Source organism: Elephas maximus, chromosome 12 (genome assembly GCF_024166365.1).
Source record: "Elephas maximus indicus isolate mEleMax1 chromosome 12, mEleMax1 primary haplotype, whole genome shotgun sequence".
NCBI classification, from domain to species: domain Eukaryota; kingdom Metazoa; phylum Chordata; class Mammalia; order Proboscidea; family Elephantidae; genus Elephas; species Elephas maximus.
In genome coordinates this window covers 80,375,904-80,396,335 of record NC_064830.1, presented here as the reverse complement: position 1 = coordinate 80,396,335, position 20,432 = coordinate 80,375,904, and the positions used below count along the sequence as shown (strand labels likewise).

Here is a 20,432-nt window from a genome sequence, read left to right as displayed (position 1 = left end):
GTTGGTGGGAGTGTTGGGGGAGTCTTGGATCCCTGCGGAGGGGTTGCATGGGGGAGATCTCTAGGGAAATCTGAGGCAGGGGGCTTCTGGGGCCCTGGTTAGGGGTGAGTGGGCAGCACACCTGGGGAAGACTGGGGGAGTTCTTGGGGCTCTTGGATTCCCAGAGAGCCCTGGTCCCTCACTCACCTTGATGGCCAGGAGCTGGGGTGGCTTCAGCAGCAGTATTACTTTCAGGCACAAAGGTGACAGACCCACTGGATGGTGGCAGGTGCTGGGCTATCTGGCCATCACGTGCAGCCAATAAGCAAAGGCCAAGCCTCCCGACATCCCTCCTGGGCCACCTCTGGGCTCACCCTCCTGTGGGGCCCAGGAGGAGCCCAGCAGGGCCGGAGCCTGGGGCCCCACGGAATTTCTCTCTGAGCCTCAGTGTCCCTGGCCATGAGAATGGGCCCATGGGGCCACCTGATGGTGCTGGATCCAAGAAGGAGAATCCATCTGCCTTTGGATATCTTGGACTGGAGTTGGGGAGAATCACAGAGGAAGTTGTGAGAAGCACTTAGCACAGGCCCAGGCAGAGAGCAAGCCCACAAAATAGGGGTGCTGTTGACTTTGATGGTGACATTTTATTACCCCTCAGCCCCAGTCCCAGTGCTCATCTAGCCAACCCCAAAGGGACAGAGCAGTGGGAGGACAGGTAGTGACTGAATTTAACTTCAAAGAGGAAAATGCAGGAATCTAGGTGTTCATGATCCCCTTTGAAATCAACTCAACACATCTCCACCCCCACCATACTGGGGTAACTGAGGCAGCCAGGGATGTGCCCACGTTTACTCAGTGGGCCTGTTGATTGTCAGTTACATCAGCTCAAACTCCTTTTCCCGAAGTTCTTTCCGTTTGATCTTGCCAGTGACGGTTTTGGGCAGCTCTGGGACAAACTCCACCTGGATGAGAAGAAAGCAAATCCAACCTGTGTGGGTTCTGCTGTCATTTCCTTCTGTTTCCCACTCCCCAACTTGTCACCTGCACAGACCCCAGACAGGCTGACACCATGTGGTTGTCTCCATGGGGCTCACCAGATATCTCAGGTCCTCCTACTGACTCCCTGAGGGTGGATGTAGCCCCCTGACTTGCTTTGATCAAAGAACTGTGAAGTGTGTCACCTCTAGGCAGAGGAGTTTAGAATTCTTCAGATGGGAGGCTGACCACCCTGTCTTCCCGTCACCATAGCACCTGGCAGGTATCTATATGGTGGTTGTGCTTTATTCTGGTCCCAGGGCGAGGGAACGTGGAGCAGAGTTCCCAGAAGACCCATGGTAATAAACTTTCATTGCTCTAGGGCATAAGACTTTGGGGCTGTTTGTTACCCACAGTATAACCTAGCCCACCTAATGTCGTGCATCATCTAGTCTCTGTGAGGGAGCATTGTTGTTGCTGTTAGTTGCCATTGAGTCAGCTCCGACTTGTGACGAATCCAAGGACAACAGAATGAAACGTTGCCCGGTCCTGTGCAATTTTCATGATCATTGGTATGCCCAAGCCCACTGATTGGGCCACTATGTATGCTGAGTACATTCCAACCTAGGGGCTCATCTTTCAATGCTATATCAGAAAATATTCTGTCGTGACTCATAGGGTTTTCATTAGCTAACTTTTGGAAGTAGATTGCCAGGCTTTGTTTTCCTATTCTGACTTAGTCTGGAAGCTCCACTGAAACCTGTGCACCGTGGGTGATCCTGCTGATGTCTGCGGTACTTGTCTGCTGGCTTGTTGTGCTGTAATGGCTTGGATGTTGCTACGATGTGAACGCTGTGAGGCAGCACAGCCTAAAATGCAAAGCATCAGCTTTGTTGTTTGAGTTCCAGCTCTGCCTTTTATTAGCTGTAATTTCAGGCCATTCACTTCATGTCTTTTTCCTCTATGTAGAACAGGATAGTTATACCAGAGACAGCTTGTGGCAAGGATTAAATACTACATGTAGAAGATTTGCTATAGGGCCTGGCACATAGAGTAAGCGATCAATGAATGTTAGCCATATATACCAAAACCAAACCAAACCCAGTGCCGTTGAGTTGATTCTGACTCATAGCGACCCTATAGGACAGAGTAGAACTGCCCCATAGAGTTTTCAAGGAGTGCCTGGCGGATTCGAACTGCCGATCCTTTGGTTAGCAGCCGTAGCACTTAACCACCACACCACCAGGGTTTCCCCATAATATGTATAGATTGTAAAAATTCAAACAATGCCTCAAAGTATTACAAAAGAAAGAATGTTAACTCTTTGGCATCTGTATCCTTTCAAACTTTATTTTTAAGCAAATAGGATCGTACGACATAAACTATTCCATATTCTGCTTTTTTTCTCTTAATAATATACTGTTGATCATTATTATTTTTAAGTATAAAAAAATCAAATCCATTGCCTTTAATTTGATTCTGACTCATAGTGACCGTTCAAGACAGAGAAGAACTGCCCCATAGGGTTTCCAAGGCTATAATCTTTACAGAAGCAGACTACCACATCTTTTGCCCAGGTAGCAACTGGTAGGTTCAAACTGTCGACTTTTTTGGTTAGCAGCTGAGCACTTAACCACTACATCATCAGGAGGAAAAGGAGGAGCGCATGCTAATCCCATGAGTAATTGAATCACTTCTCTGTTTTGGATCAGTGATTTTCAAACCGTAGGCTGCAGCCCATTAGTGAGTTGTAAAATGAATTTTGTAGGTTGCAAGCAGCATTTTTTAAAAATGAAGTAGAATAGAAAATACTGAATGTATTGCAAGCTGTAAGGATAAGTATTTTATTAACTTTGTTATATTAATGTATATATGTGTTGAGTTTCAATACAAAATGTATTTCTTACTATATATCACGCTAACAGTTTGGCAGCTGCTGATTTGGACTTTTTTTCTCAAATTTTGCAGGATTATAAATAACCTTCTTGCGTGTATGTCTTTGGACACTTGTCTAATTTATTTCTTTCGGTTAACTTGCGAGCAGTGAGTTTCTTTTTGGTTTCTGACACAGGCTAGAGGCTCTCATTCAAGTAAGTCAGCTGCACCCCATCCGTAAGTTGAGTTGCTTCTACTGCAGTGGTAAAAGCCAGTGCTGTTGTCTACCTAGGCTTACCCTAACCACCTAGGAGGACTTGGGAGAGCTGAGCCCTGGAACCAGCCAGGAGGACCAGACCCCATCCATCTGCCATACTCACCTTCCTTGGGTACTTATACGGGGCTGTCACTACCTTCACGTGCTGCTGCAGCTCCTTGGTGAGCTGGCCCTGGTCATTGGACAGGAACTGTGGGGTCAGGACTATAAACGCCTTCACCACCTGTAGCACAGGAACGAAGTCACGGTGAGCACCAATAAATTATACCCCCACCCACTGCCTTCCAGCCCATTCCCACCCATAGGGACCCTATAGGACAGAGTAGAGCTGCCCTATAGGGTTTCCAAGTCTTTAGGGAAGCAGACTGCCACATCTTTCTCTCCCAGAGGGGTTGGTGGGTTCAGACCTTTTGGTTAACAGCTGAATGCTTAACCACTGCAACACCAAAAATGTAATGTTTAGTGAATGAACGGAAAAGCAAGTTGATGCTTGAGCCATATACTTGATATGAGCATGGCGACTTTGGAAAAGGGAAGGATCAGGTTCACATCCTACTACTTCCAATTCCATCTATGTCGTTGGAAAATTATTTCATTCTCTTAACTTCAGTTTCCTTGTCTATGAAACGGGGACCATGAAAGTTCATCCCTTACTGGGTATCTGTAAATATCCCAAGCGATAATATGTGTGAACCATCTGGCTAGTTTAAATTCATTGTTACTATTGTTATCGGTAGTAGTATAATCATAATTATTACTGTTATTGTATGTTCAGTTCCCTGGATGGAACCTTGTGAGTGATAAGTACTGGCAATTGATGATGATGGTTAATGATATCCCCAATTTAATGGCACAGTGCCTGATACATAGTAGGTTTTCAATAAATACTTGTTGAATGAAGAAATACACGCCGTGGAGCCAGATTGCTTAGATTCCCATTCAGGCCTCATCGCTTATTAGCTGTGTGATCCAGGTGAGTTATTTAACTTCTTTATGGCTGTTTCCTCATCTATAAAAACCAAGCCAAACCCATTGCCTTCCAGTTGATTCTGACTCATGACGACCCCATGTGTTACAGGGTAGAACTGCTCCATAATGTCTTCTTAGCTGTAATCTTTATGGAAGCAGGTTGCCAGGCCTTTCTTCTGCAGTGCAGCTGGGTGGGTTTGAACTGCCAACCTTACGTTTATAGCCAACTGCGTGCCCACCCAGGGACTGCTCCGTATGTATAAAAAGGTATAATAAGAGTCGTTAACTCATTGAAGCTCTGGTGGCACAGTGGTTAAAGAGCTTGGCTGCTAACTATAAAGTCAGCAGTTCAAATCCACCAGCCATTCCTTGGAAACCCTAACGAGCAGTTCTACTCTGTCCTATAGGGTCAGTATAAGTCAGAATCGACCTGACGGCAGTGGGTTTTCAACTCATTGGGTTGTTGTGAGGGTTAAATGAGTTGGCACGTGGTAAGTACTCGTTAAATATTAGCTGTCATCATCATCACCATCATGGTCATCATTCATAGTCATTACTTACAGTGCCACAGATGAGGCACAGTGCCACCTGCTTACCACACAGTGTAAATCCACACACACATCAATTATGCCCTCTGCACCATAGGACCAAGGTGGCTAGATAGTGCCTTGAAGTTTCTCCTGCTTCTGCTTCCCAGTGCCCACACGCAGACATGATCTTGCCTGTGTCCTCTACTCACCTCACCTCGAATGGGATCCGGACTGCTCACCACGGCTGACTCAGCCACTGCTGGGTGCTCTGCCAGGGCATTCTCCACCTCTGCCGGACCAATTCGGTACCTGCAAGATCAGCTTTTCCTTCCTACATGGGTTCGGAGGCAGATGCCAGGATTGGGGTGACCCATTGCCCAAATATCTGCTTTGGAGGGTCACATCTTCCCTTGGCACAGAGAATAACTGGCATACTTATCCTGACACTCATGATCTGCCTGTGTCTTGGACCCAAAAAGTGAAGATCTGGACACTCTTTGTCAAGGAACACCAATGCTCAGGTGCACCCCGGGGCTCTCAAGGCCTCAGATGACAGAGGGGGTGATGCTCTGAGTCCTTAGCTCAAGCAGCTTCCACCAGAGTGAAATTTCTCAGAAGCCTTAAATTTTATCTTAATCATTTCTGTAAATTTGGCATCTTATTCTCCAATACATGAATGTTTGCTTTAGAAATTAAAAAAAAAAAAAAATACTCAGTTTCCTGTAATATCCAAGAACTCTCTCTCTCTCTTTTTAGTGTAGGGTGTTTTTTTTAGGGACATGGTTCAGAGCCAGATAACCTTGGTTAAAATCTCGACTCCACCATGTGATACCTTTGAGACTTAAGGCAGCCTTCTTCACTGCTCTGTGACTCAGTTTCCTCATTCTAAAATGGGGTAAAAATAGTATCTGCCTCATACCATTGAAGGAGCCTGGGTGGTGCAAGAAGTTTATGATCAGCTGCTAATGCAAAGGTTGATGGGTCAAACCCATCTAGTGACTCTGGGGAAGAAAAGTGTGGCAATCTGTCAAGAAAACTCTATGGAACAGTTCTATTCTGTAACACATGGGGTCTCCATGAGTCTGGGGTTGACTCAATGGCAGCTAACAACAACAACAGCATCGCATTGAGGGCTGGGTTAAGTGAGTTAATAAGTATAAAGCTCTTAGGAGAGTGCTTTCACATCGTAAGTACCCTATAAAACCAAAAAAAAAACAAACTCGTTGCTGTTGAGTCGATCCTATAGGACAGAGTAGAACTGCCCCATAGTGTTTCCAAGGAGTAGTTGGTATATTCAAACTGCCACCCTTCTGGTTAGCAGCTGAGCTCTTAACCACTGTACCGCCAGGGCTCCAAGTACTTTATAAAGTACTTAATGAAAACCAAAGAAGCATTGACTCCTTTGAATTGTGGTATTGGTGGATAATATTGAATATACCATGAACTGCCAAAAGAATGAACAAATCTGTCTTAGAAGAAGTACAACCAGAATGCTCCTTAGAAGCAAAGATGGCGAGACTACATCTCAATACTTTGGACATGTTATCAGGAGGAATCAGTCCCTGGAGAAGTACATCATGCTTGGTAAAGTAGAGGGTCAGTGAAAAAGAGGAAGACCTTCAATGAAATGGATTGACACAGCGGCTGCAACAATGGGCTCAAGCATAACAATTGTGAGGATGACACAGGACCAGGCAGTGTTTCGTTCTGTTGTATATAGGGTCGGTCGCTATGAGTTGGAAGTGACTTGACGGCACCTAACGACAACAACAATAACTATTATTGTTTCTCCTGTGACATCTTGGGCCCCACACAAGGAGCACAAGCATAAAATAAGCTCCCCAACCAATGGGGACCAAAGCAAATGTCCCCTTCCTAATCCCATCACCCCTTTAAATTGCATATCTTACTATGAGTTTATTTCCATCTTCCAAACCCACTTGAACTTAAGTTGATTGATTCTTCTGAACACACAGTTTGGGGGAGATGCACAAATAGATATCCCCTGGGGGTAGGCCTGTAGACCTGGTTCTATCTGGAATTAGGTTGAGGGTTCCCTCACTAATGCATGGAACAATGACCTGGCAAGCCAGATCCCATGAGTCATGTGAAGGTGACACCTGCTGGCTCTGGATCAGCTACACCTACCCAGAGGCATTGATGATATCATCACTTCTCCCCAGGAACCAGAAGTAGCCCTCTTCATCAATAGTCGCTCTGTCCCCGGTGTTGTAGAAGTCCCCACACTCCACTTGGGCTGTATTTTCTGGGTCTTTCTGCAAAGAGAAGAGCACCCCTCTGTTGAAGGCAGTGAGTGCAGAGCTGGTGAGCAATGACCTGGAGCTCAGATATGGATTCAAGTCCTGTCTGACTCTATCTGGCACTTGGGCAAGTTTTGTAATCTTTCCGAGTCCATTTTCTTTACATGTAAGCATTCAATACACATTATTGTCCAACCAGTGGATGTTACTAAACCAATTTTAATGAAAATTTAAAAAAACAGCTCACTTTTGTGTGGCCCTCCACTAAAATAAAATTTCCGTTAAAACAGGAGCCCTGTTTCCTTTATGCACTTCTATAAGCTCAGTGCTCACACAGCTCCTGATACATGAGTGGCCTTAAGATACATATACGGAACGAATTTCCTTCCCAAAACACAATCTCATTTGATCCTGTTATTTTTGTGTATGTCACTGGTATTTTTAAATTAAGCTTTTTATTTTAATTAAAATAATTGTAGATGTACATTTAGTTGTAAGAAATAATACAGAGGCAGCGGAAACTAGATTACTGGAAACAGAACAACCAGAATGGAAATAATGAGAAAGTTGACACACTTTGTAAAATGTAACCAGTGTCACTGAATGAATTGTGTATAAGTTATTAAATGGGACCCTAATTTGCTGGGCAAACGTTCACTGCAAACACAATGAAATATTATTTTAAAAAATACAGAAGGATCCTGTATACCTGTTACCCAGTTTCCCCCAATGGAAATAGCTTTCAAAGTTATAGTTCAGTATTAGCACAAGAATATCGACACTGATAAAATCCACCAATCTTACTCAGATTTACCCAGGTTTGCTTGTATTCATTTGTGTGTGTGTGTTTAGTTCTTTGCAAATTTATCACATACGTAGGTTCGTGTATCCAGCACTACAGCCCATATCAGATCAGTTCCATCACAACAAGGACCTCTTCTTCCTCCTCCTATGCCTGTCCCTAACCCCTGGCAATGACTAATCTGTTCTCCATTTCTATAATTTTGTCATTTCAAGAACATTATATAATGTACAGGTAAGGCTGAGAACCACTGATCTCTTCATGTATTACTCTGGATTATCTTCTTGTTTATTGAAGCTTAAATTTGAGCTACTGAGAATTAAGCCTAAGGAGGCGGGGCCAAGATGGTGGAGTAGTCAGATGCTTCTGGTGATCCCTCTTATAACAAAGACTTGAAAAAACAAGTGAAATGATTATACATGCGACAAGCTAGGAGCCCTGAACATCAAGGGAAAGTTAGGAAATTGGACTGAGTGGCAGGGGGTGGGAGAGACAGTTCAGAATCCATGAGGAGTTGCCACACCTGACTTGGTGGGAACCTGCATGCCTCAGACACAATCCCCTGGAGCAACCACTCGGGGCTGGCACTACTGTTTGGGATGCAGTTTCCTCAGGGAGAGACAGCAAGCTGCACAGTCTACTCATACCTCTGGAACCAGAGAAGAACAGCAGTCTTGGCAAAAACTCAGTTCTTGTGTTTATTTTACCATGCCCTTGGCCCCCAAGCCAAGCTGGCTGTCAATTTCTCTGGGCTTGAGAGTTCCGGCTGTGTGTCCTGAGCCATTTTCCCAGCCTTGGAGAAGGAATAAGTTAACAACTGGGGGAAAAGATAATCTGCCAGCTCCACTAAGCTGGGGAGCCCAGGACAGAAGTGGCTCTGTCCAGGCACAAATAGTCCACAGACTTTGAATACCTTTCACCCCTGCACGGATCTGTGTGGGCCCATTTCAGGAGATTAGACCCTTGTTAGCAGACTACAACGATGTATGTGCTTGAGATCTGATTTCAGCTGTTTCAGCTGTGTGGTGGAGAGGTGAGTTTTTGATGTTTGACACCGCTTTACCTATTAAACAGGGCCCTCACCTACCCACAGCAGGGGCCTGGGGACTGGTGGCTCCACCCACATCACCTAGCCATGACAGAGGTCCAGGGATAAGTGGTGCCTCCCAGTTCTTAAAACCAAAAGCACTGAGTGTCCATGGCCTGGCTGCAGAGCCCACCCACCTATGCTCTCTAGGGAATAGGGGCGCGGTTTCCTCACATACACTCAGGGCATGGTTGTCAACCCCCTGCCTTGTTCAGGGTGTGACCCCATGCTGCAACGAGATACCTGTGCCTGCACCAATCACCCCTGCCCCTCTAAGACTGTAGGACAGAGCCTGTACCACACTCTTGATGAGCAACTACCTGTATACCTGAGCTGAATCCATACAAGAAAAGTGAATGGACTCCTAGGGTCATGTACCTGGTAACAGCTCTAGCCATCTGATGACAGGACGTTAGAGCTTCAGAGGCACAAATAACCAAGCTACCTCATACTAGCAGCCTATTTGGGCATATCAAAATGAAACAAAGTAAGAAGCTAGGATACAGCAAGCAAACATGAAATAAACTAATACAATAACTTATAGATGGCTCGGAGACAACAGTCAATATCAAATTACATAAAGAAGCAGATCATGATCATTTCAACAAGCTCTCAGAAAAAAAAGAATCAAGGAATCTTCCGGATGAAGATGTATTCCTGGAATTACCAGATGTAGAATACAAAACATTAATATACAGAGCTCTTCAAGAGATCAGGAAAGAAATCAGGCAAAACAGAACAAGCCAAGGAACACACAGATAAAGGAGTTGAAGAAATTCAGAAGATTATTCAAGAACATAATGAAAAATTTAATAGGCTGCAAGAATCCATAGAGAGACAGCAAACATAAATCCAGAAGATTAACAATAAAATTACAGAATTAGACAACTCAGTAGAAAGGCAGAGGAGCAGAATTGAGGAAATGGAAGGCAGAATTAGTGAGACTGGTGATAAAACACTTGGCACCAATATATTTGAAGAAAAATCAGATAAAAAATTAAAAAAAAAAATGAAGAAACCCTAAGAATCATGTGGGACTCTATCAAGAGAAATAACCTATGAGTGATTGGAGTACCAGAACAGGGAGGGAAAACAGAAAATGCAGAGAGTATTGCTGAAGATTTGTTGGCAGAAAACTTCCCTGATATCGTGAAAGATGAGAAAATATCTATCCAAGATGCTCATTGAACCCCACATAAGGTAGATCTCAAAAGAAAGTCACCAAGACATATTATAATCAAACTTGCCAAAACCAAAGATAAAGAGGGAATTTTAAGAACAGCTAGGGATAAACAAAAAGTCGCCTACAAAGGAGGATCAATAAGAATAAGCTTTGGGAGGCAGGGCCAAGATGGCGGAGTAGTCAGATGCTTCCAGTGGTCTCTCTTACAACAAAGACCGGAAAAAACAAGTGATTGGATTATATGTGTATAACAAGCTAGGAACCCTGAACATCGAAGGGCAAAGTTAAGAAATCAGACTTAGTGACGGGGAGGGAGAGACGGTGCAGAAGCAGCGAGGAGTTTCTGGACCTGACTCCATGGAAACACCTCATCCCTGATCCTCAGCTGTGAATGTGGTGCGGCTGGCGATAGCGTTCGGGATGCAGGTGCCTCAGCGAAAGAATGCAAGCGAAGTGGTGCAGCCCCAATCCCCTGGTGCAGCCGTGGCAGGGCCGAGCCAGAGCACAGAATCTACGCATGCCTTCAGAATCTGAGATAAAACAGTGCTCTCAGCACAGAATCACTTATCTTGTGCTGAAAAAAATTTTCAGCACAAGATAGGTGATTCTGTCTAATTTACAGTGTGGATCTAATAGCTCCTCCTTTTGAGTGAACTCTCTTCCATCTATCTGATCCCTCCTCCCTCTGCCCCAGTGGGGCTTCAGTGACAGCTGATTTTCCTGGGCCTGAAATAGATCCTGCTGCGCTCCCTGAGCCATTCTTCCAGCCTTGGAGAAGGAACAAATTAACAAACAGGAGAAAATAATCTGCTGGCTCCACTGATCTGGAAACTTAGAGCAGAAGTGGCTCCTGTCCAGGCACAACCTGTCCATAGACTTTGAATGTCTTTCACACCAGCATGGACCCACGTGGCCCCAGTACAGCAGATAGGATCTGGCTGTTATATTGCAAGGGTGAATGTCCTTGAGGTCTGACTGTAACTGTTTCAGCTGTGTGATGGAGAGGCAGGTTTTTGACATTTGATACCTCTCTGCCTATTAAACAGAGTCCTCACCTACCCACAGCAGGGGCTTGAGGACCGGTGGCTCCACCCATGCCACCTAGCCACCCGTGACAGGGATCCAAGGATAAGTGGAGCCTCCCAGTACTTACAGTTAAAAGCACTGGATGCCTATGGTACAGCTGCAGAGCCCACTGACCAGTGCACTCTAGAGAACAGAGACATGCCTTCCTCAAGGACACTCGGGGGAAGATTGTCAGCCCCCTGCCTTCCTCAGAGTGTGACGCCCCCCTATGGCAACCAGAAACCTGTGCATACACCAATCACCACTGCTCCTCTAAGATCGTAGGTGAGAGCCTGCACCACACATTAGGTGACTGAATACCCGGACACCTGAGCTGAATCTATACAAGAATAGTGAATGGATTCCTAGGCTCATATACCTGGTAACAGCTCTAGCCATCTAGTGACAGGACATTAGTGCTTCAAAGGCTTCAATAATCAAGTTAGCTCACTCTAGTAGCCTATTCAGTTATATCAAAACAAAACAAAGCAAGAACCTAGGACACAGGGAGCAAACATAAAATAATACAATAACTTATAGATGGCTCGGAGACAACAGTCTATACCAAATTGCTTCAACAAACTCCCAAAACAAAGAATCAAAGAATCTTCCAGATGAAGATGTTCTCCTGGAATTACCAGATGTAGAATACAAAACATTAATATACAGAGCTCTGCAAGACACCAGGAAGGAGATCAGGCAAAACACAGCACAAGCCAAAGAGCACACACATAAAGCAGTTGAGGAAATTCAGAAGGTGATTCAAGAACATAATGAAAAATTTAACAGACTGCAAGAATTCATAGAGAGACAGCAATCAGAATTTGGAAGATTAACAATAAAATTTCAGAATTAGACAACTCAATAGAAAGCCAGTGGAGCAGAATTAAGGAAATGGAAGTCAGAATTAGCAAGACTGAAGATAAAACACTTAGCAACAATATATTCAAAGAAAAAATCAGATAAAAGACTTAAAAAAAAAATGAAGAAGCCCTAAGAAACATGTGGGACTCTATCAAAAGAAATAACCTACGAGTGATTGGAGTACCAGAACAGAGAGGGATAACAGAAAATACATAGAGAATTGTTGAAGATTTGTTGGCAGAAAACTTCCCTGATGTTGTGAAAGATGAGAAGATATCTATCCAAGATGCTCATTGAACCACGTACAAAGTAGATCCCAAAAGAAAGTCACCAAGACATAATCAAACTTACCAAAACCAAAGATAAAGAGAAAATTTTAAGAACGGCTGGGGATACACAAAAAGTCACCCACAAAGGAGAGTTAATAAGAATAAGCTCAGACTACTTGGCAGAAACCATGCAGGCAAGAAAGCAATGGGATGACATATAGAAAGCATTGAATGAAAAAAAATTACCAACCAAGAATCATGTATCCAGCAAAACTGTCTCTAAAATATGAAGGTGAAATTAGGACATTTCCAGATAAACAGTTTAGGGAATTTGCAAAAACCAAACCAAAACTACAAGAAATATTAAAGGAAATTCCCTGGTTAGAAAATCAATAATATCAGATATCAACTCAACACTAGAACACAGGACAGAGCACCCAGATATCAGTCGAGATAGGGAAATCACAAAAATAAGTCTATTAAAAGACTCTCAAAACAAGGAAACAGCGATGACGTTGTGTAAAACATGACAACATTAAATCAATAAAAAAAAGGGACTAAATAAAGTAGTCTTAGATCTTTCATATGGAGAGGAAATCAAGGCGATACAGAGACATAAAAGTTCGGTTTAAACTTAGAAAAATAGGGGTAAATGTTAAGGTAACCACAAAGGAGACTGACAATCTTACAAATCAAAATAAAATACAGGAAAAACATAAAGACTCAGCAAAAACAAAATCAACAACAATGAAAAAGTAACACACAATTTGGAAAGAAAAACTACTCAGCACAAAAAGTTAAAGGGGAAAAAGAAACTGTCAACAACACGCAAAAGAAGACATCAAAATTACAGCGCCAAACTCATACCTATTCATAATCATGGTGAATATAAATGGACTAAATACACCAATAAAGAGACAGACAGTGGCAGAATGGATTAAAAAAAACATGATCCGTCTATATGCTGTCTACAAGAGACACACCTTAGACTTAGAGACACAAACAAACTAAAACTCAAAGGATGGAAAAAAATATATCAAGCAAACAACAATCAAAAAAGAGCAGGAGTGACAATACTCATTTCTGACAAAACAGACTTCAAAGTTAAATCTACCACAAACTATAAGGAAGGACACCATATAATGGTTAAAGGGACAGTATACCAGGAGGATATTACCATATTAAATATCTATTCACCCAATGACAGGGCTTCAAGATACATAAAACAAATTCTAATAGCATTGAAAAATGAGATAGCTCCACAATAATACTAGGAGACTTCAATACACCACATTCAGTGAAGGACAGAACATCCAGAAGGAAACTCAGTAAAGACACAGAAGATCTAAATGCCACAATTAGCCAACTTGACCTCATAAACATGTACAGAACATGCCACCCAACAGCTGATAAGTATACTTTCTTTTCCAACACACATGGAACATTCTCTAGAATAGACCACATATTAGGTCATAAAGCAAGGCTTAACAGAATCCATAGGAAACCCTGGTGACGTAGTGGTTAAGTGCTACAGCTGCTAACCAAGAGGTCGGCAGTTTGAATCCACCAGGTACTCCGTGGAAACTCTATGAGGTGTTCTACTCTGTCCTGTAGGGTGACTATGAGTTGGAATCAACTTGACAGCAGAGGGTTTGGGTTTAACAGAATCCAAAACATCGAAATATTAGAAAGCATCTTCTTTGACCATAAAGCCATAAAACTAGAAATCAATAACAGAAAAAACAGGGGAAAGAAATCAAACACATGCTAAGAAATGATTGGATTATAGAAGAAATTAAGGACGGGATAAAGAAATTCATAGAATCAAATGAGAATGGACCTTTGCTACACACTTACAGTAGTGCTCAGAAGGTTTAAATGCACACATTTAAAAGAAAGGGCAAAAATCAAAGAATTATCCCTACAACTTGAACAAATGGAAAGAGAGCAACAAAAGAAACCCTCAGACACCAGAAGAAAGCAAATAATAAAAATTAGAGCAGAATTAAATGAAATAGACAACAGAAAAACAATTGAAAGAGTTAATAAGACCAAAAGCTGGTTCTTTGAAAAAATTAACACAATTGATAAACCATTGGCCAAACTGACAAAAGCAGGAGAGGAAGCAAATAACCCGAATAAGAAATGAGATGGGCAATATTACAAGACACCCAACTGAAATTAAAAGAATCATATCAGATTACTATGAAAAACTGTACTCTAACAAATTTGAAAACCTAGAAGAAATGGATGAATTTCTGGAAACATACTACCTGTAGAACAACTAAATAAGCCCATAACAAAAGAAGAGATTTTGAAAACGTAATTCAAAAACTCCAAACAAACAAAAAAGCCCAGGCCTTGACAGCTTCACTGGAGATTTCTACCAAACTTTCCAAGAAGAGTTAATACCACTACTACTAAAGATATTTCAGAGCATAGAAAAGGAGGGAGTACTCCCAAACTTATTCTGTAAAGCCAGCATATCCCTGATACCAAAACTAGGTAAAAAAAAAAAAAGACACCACAAAAAAAGAAAATTACAAACCCTGGTGGCGTAGTGGTTAAGTGCTACGACTGCTAACCAAAAAGTTGGCAGTTTAAATCCACCAGGCGCTCCTTGGAAACTTTATGGGGCAGTTCTAGTCTGTCGCATAGGGTTACTATGAGTTGGAATCGACTCGACAGCAATGGGTTTGGTTTTGTTTTGGTTATATCCGTGATGAACTTAGATACAAAAATCCTCAACAAAATTCTAGCCAACAAAATTCAACAACATATCAAAAACTAATTCACTGTGACAAGTGGAAATCATACCGGTACGCAGGGAGGTTCAGCATTAGAATAACAGTCAACGTAATCCATCATATAAATAAAATGAGACAAGAACCACATGATCTTATCAATTGATGCAGAAAAGTCCAACACACATTTGTGATAAAAACTCTCAGCAAAGTAGGAATAGAAGGAAAATTCCTCAACATAATAAAGGGCATTTATACAAAGCCAACAGCCAACAGCCAACATCATCCTAAATGGCGAGTCTGAAAGTATTCCCCTTGAGAATTGGAACCAGACAAGGATGCCCTTTATCACCACTCCTATTCAACATAGCAGTAGAGGTCCTAGCCAGAGCAAGTAGGCTGGATAATGAAATAAAGGGCATTCAGATTGATAAGGAAGAAGTAAAATTATCTCTATTTGCAGATGACATGATCTTACACAGAGAAAACCTTAAAGAATCCTTAAGAAAATTACTGAAACTAATAGAAGAGTTCAGCAGAGTATCACAATACAAGATAAACATACAAAAATCAGTTGGATTCCTCTACACAAAAAAAGGGAACATTGAAGAGGAAATTACCAAATCAATACTGTTTAAGGTAGCCTACAAGAAGATAAAATACTTAGGAAAAAATCTAACCAGAGACATAAAAGACCTCTACAAAGAAAACTACAAGACACTGTGCCGAGAAACCAAAAGAGACTTACATAAGTGGAAAAACATACCCTGCTTATGGATAGGAAGACTCAACATTGTAAAAATGTGTATTTTACTGAAAGGGATCTATAACTACGATGGAATTCCAATAACATTTTTTAATGAAATGGAAAAACAAATCACCAACTTCATATGGAAGGGAAAGAGGCCCCAGATAAGTAAAGCATTACTGAAAAAGAAGAACAAAGTGGGAGGCCTCACACTACCTGATTTTAGAACATATACTGCCACAGTAGTCAAAACAGCCCGGAACTGGTACAACAGATACATAGACCAATGGAACAGAATTGAGAATCCAGACATAAATCCATCCACATATGAGCAGCCGATATTTGACAAAGGCCCAAAGTCAGTTAAATGGGGAAAAGACAGCCTCTTTAACAAATGGTGCTGGCATAACTGGATATCCATCTGCAAAAAAATGAAACAAGACCCATACCTCACTCCATGCACAAAAACTAACTCAAAATGGATCAAAGACCTAAATATAAAGTCTAAAACAATAAAGATCATGGAAAGAAAAAATAGGGACAGTGCTAGGAGCCCTAATACATAGTGTAAACAGTATAGAAAACATTACTAACAATGCACAAACACCAGAAGAGAAACTAGATGACTGAGAGATCCTAAAAATCAAACATCCAAAGACTTCACCAAGAGTAAAAAGATTACCTACAGACTGGGAAAAAGCCTTTTTTTTTTTTTAATTAATTAATTTATTTTTATTGTGCTTTAATAAGTGAAAGTTTACAAGTCAAGTCAGTCTGTCATCCAAAGATTTATATACACCTTGCTATATACTCCTAATTACTGTCCCCCAAATGAGACAGCACACTCCTTTCCTCCATTCTCTGTTTTCGAGTCCATTTGGCCAGCTTCTGACCCCCTCTGCCCTTTCATCTCCCCTCCAGAAAGGAGACGCGAACATAGTCTCATGCGTCTACTTGATCCAAAAAGCTCATTCTTCACCAGTATCATTTTCTATCCTATTGTCCAGTCCAATCCCTGTCTGAAGAATTGGCTTTGGGAATGGTTCCTGTCTTGGGCTAACAGAAGCTCTGGGGACCATGACCACCAGGGTGCTTCTAGTCTCAGTCAGACCGTTAAGTCTGGTTTTTTACGAGAATTTGGGGTCTGCATCCCATTGTTCGCCTGCTCCTGCAAGGGCTCTCTGCTGTGTTCCCTGTCAGGGCAGTCATCGGTTGTAGCCAGGCACCGTCTAGTTCTTCTGGTCTCAGGCTGATGTAGTTTCTAGCTTATGTGGCCCTTTCTGTCTCTTGGGCTCGTAATTACCTTGTGTCTTTGGTGTCCTTCCTTCTCCTTTGCTCCAGGTGGGTTGAGACCAATTGATGCATCTGAGATGGCTGCTTGCTAGCATTTAAGACCCCAGATGCCACTCACCAAAGTGGGATGCAGAATGTTTTCTTAGTAAGTTTTATTTTGCCAGTTGACTTAGATGTCCCCTGAAACAAGGGTCCCCAGACCCCCGCCCCTGCTACGCTGGCCTTCGAAGCATTCAGTTTATTCAGGAAGCTTCTTTGCTTTTGATTTAGTCCAGTTGTGCTGACCTCTCCTGTACTGTGTGTTGTCTTTCTGGGAAAAAGTTTTTAGCTATGACATTTCTGATCAGTGTCTGATCTCTAAAATCTACATGATACTGCAAAAACTTAACAACAAAAAGAGAAATAACCCAACTAAAAAGTGGGCAAAGAATTTGAACAGGCACTTCACCAAAGAAGACATTCAGGCAGCTAACAGATAGATGAGGAAATGCTCATGAGCATTAGCTATTAGAGAAATGCAAATCAAAACTACAATGAGATACCATCTCACTCCAACAAGGCTGGCATTAATCCAAAAAACACAAAATAATAAATGTTGGAGAGGTTGTGGAGAGACTGGAACACTTATACACTGCTGCTGGCAACGTAAACTGGTACAACCACTTTGGAAATCGATCTGGCACTTCCTTAAAAGACTAGAAATAGAACTACCATACGATCCAGCAATCCCACTCCTTGGAATATATCCCAGAGAAATAAGAGCCTTTACACGAACAAATATATGCAAACCCGTGTTCACTGCAGCAGTGTTTACAATAGCAAAAAGTCGGAAGCAACCAAGATGCCCATCAACGGATGAATGGATAAATAAGTTATGGTATATTCACACAATGGAATGCTATGCATTGATAAAGAACAATGACGAATCCATGAAACATTTCATAACACGAAGGAATCTGGAAGACATTATGCTGAGTGAAATTAGTCAGTTGCAAAAGGACAAACATTGTATGAGACCACTACTATAAGAACTCAAGAAATAGTTTAAACACAGAAGAAAATATTCTTTGATGGTTACAAGGGTGGGGAGGGAGGGAGGGAAAGGGTTTTCACTAATTAAATAGTAGACAAGAACTATTTTAGGTGAAGGGAAAGACAACAGACAATACAGGAGAGGTCAGCACAACTGGACGAAATCAAAAGCAAAGAAGTTTCCTGAATAAACCAAACACTTTGAAGGCCAGAGTAGCGTGGGCAGGGGTCTGGGGACCATGGTTTCAGGGCCATCTGGGTCAATTGGCATAATAAAACCTATTAAGAAAACATTCTGCATCCCACTTTGGTGAGTAGCGTCTGGGGTCTTAAACTCTGGCAAGCGTCCATCTAGGATACATCAATTGGTCTCAACCCACCTGGAGCAAAGGAGAATGAAGGACCCAAAGACACAAGGTAATTATGAGCCCAAGAGACAGAAAGGGCCACATAAATTAGAGACTACATCAGCCTGAGACCAGAAGAACTAGATGGTGCCTGGCTACAAATGATGACTATCCCCACAGGGAACACAACAGGGAATCCTTGATGGAGCAGGAGAGCAATGGGATGCTGACCCCAAATTCTCGTAAAAAGACTGGACTTAATAGACAGACTGAGACTAGAAGGACCCTGGATGTCATGGCCCCCAGACCTTCTCTTAGCTCAAGAGTGGAACCATTCCCAAACCCAACTCCAGATAGGGATTGGACTGGAGTAAAGAAAATGATACTGGTTGTGGAGTGAGCTTCTTGGATCAAGTAGATACATGAGACAATATGGGCAGCTCCTGTCTGGAAGGGAGATGAGAGGGAAGAGGAGGACAGAAGCTGGCTGAATGGACATGGGGAATACAGGGTAGAGATAAGGAGTGTGCTGTCTCATTAGGGGGAGAGCAACTAGGAGTACATAGCAAGGTGTATATAAATTTTTGTATGACAGACTGACTAGATTTGTAAACTTTCACTTAAAGCACACACACACAAAAAAAGAATTAAGGGTAAGGCCTGCAGGTTTGTTTTGGAGTAATAGTATCACAAGAGCAGAGGCACCCCCTTGAGGCCATAATGTGAGGCCAATGGTGACACCAGGAGAGCCTCCAATGACCTTGACTTTAGAGAAAGGAGATGGAGTCTGATCAGATTGCAAGGTATAGTCAAGTCACCTTTCTATGGACAATTGTGGAAGCTGAGAATTTCTTGCTAGTGGCCACTATAAACCTAGGAGGGCTGAGGTTTGTTTGGATGAAGAGTTTCAGCAGGTTTCCCTATAGCCTTTCTCTGCTTTCTATAACCCTAGGGTTTCTCATTTCAGACTCCTTCCCCAAAAGAAAGAGTGAGGGCTTTGGGCCCAAAAGACATAGGTTTGAATCTTGATCAGCCATTTATTTGATATGGGAAAGTCACAAAACGCTTCCAAGCTGCAGTTTTTCTTCTGCTGTGTTTGGGTTGGACTGTATCTCAAAATATGTGTTGGAATCCTAACCCCTATATCTATGGACGTGATCTTATGTAAGGATTGGGTTTTCTTTGTTAGGTTAATTAGGACATATTAGTGTAGAGTATGTCTTAGAGCTAATCACTTTTGAGATATAAAGAGAGCAGATTAGGCACAGAGACAAGGAAGCACAAATCGGGGAAAGATAGATGCCACGTGGAGATCGCCAAGGAATTGAGGAACAAAGACTTTCCCCCAGATCGGATAGCAAGAGAATCTTCCTGTAGAGCCCTGTTAACCTGAATTCAGACTTATAACCTCCTAAACTGTGAGGAAATAAAATTCTGTTCTTTTAAGTCACTCACTTTCGCTATTTCGTTACAGCAGCACTAAGAAACTAAGACACTCTGTAAAATGGGGATAATAATGCCCCCTGGAGGCTTACGGAGGTTAAGTGATTGCTCACACCCTATTGCTGGTAAGCATGGTGGTTAGTATTTGAACCCTGTGTGTTTGAACCTAAAGCCTATGTTCTTAACCACAGAAGGTCATTGGAGCCCAAGTCTGGCAGTCCTGAAGCCAGTGTTCTTTCTACCCCATCAATCAATCCTTAGTGACAGATGGTCGGAACAGGCAGGGATGTGGGAGTGCATTATGAGCTTTGGGCTCTGGGGAGGTGTCCGTCAGAGAGCTGTCACTGTGTTGGAATGATGGAGGAAGATCTGAAGAAGTTGCAGGATGCAGACTTGCGTCTAACCCTTACCATCCACATGGCTCTCTGCAGAGGTTCTGGGGGCCAGGGTGGGAGCAGATGGCGTGTCCTTACCTCATAGCACATGAAGAGACCCGTGGGTCTGGTGGGCTTGATCCTGATGCCAATGTTTCCTTCGGTATTGGGAGGCAGGATGTTGCCATTTTCGTCAATGATCTGGAGCAAGAGGTCTGTGAATCCCATTGTGTAGGGCTCCCCCAACCCTCCTGGCCCAACCAAGCAGCACCTGGCTCATTCATGTGTGATCGACAGGGATAATGGGTGGGGGTA

The 20,432-nt window shown here is 42.6% G+C and overlaps 1 protein-coding gene across 2 annotated transcripts in view; it reads right to left on the bottom strand.

The window, feature by feature from the left end:
- Positions 1-621: 621 nt before the first annotated feature.
- The window catches only part of ACSM1 (acyl-CoA synthetase medium chain family member 1), a 61,659-nt gene continuing 41,848 nt past the window's right edge, over positions 622-20,432 (bottom strand). For both annotated transcript variants that reach the window (XM_049904910.1, XM_049904911.1), the window contains exons 10-14: positions 20,217-20,318; positions 6,754-6,881; positions 4,815-4,914; positions 3,210-3,329; positions 622-941 (exon numbers count right to left, since the gene is read on the bottom strand). In XM_049904910.1, the coding sequence (XP_049760867.1) occupies positions 855-941; positions 3,210-3,329; positions 4,815-4,914; positions 6,754-6,881; positions 20,217-20,318 (537 nt within the window). In that variant the 3' untranslated portion in view covers positions 622-854. The remainder of the gene's footprint in view (positions 942-3,209; positions 3,330-4,814; positions 4,915-6,753; positions 6,882-20,216; positions 20,319-20,432) is intronic.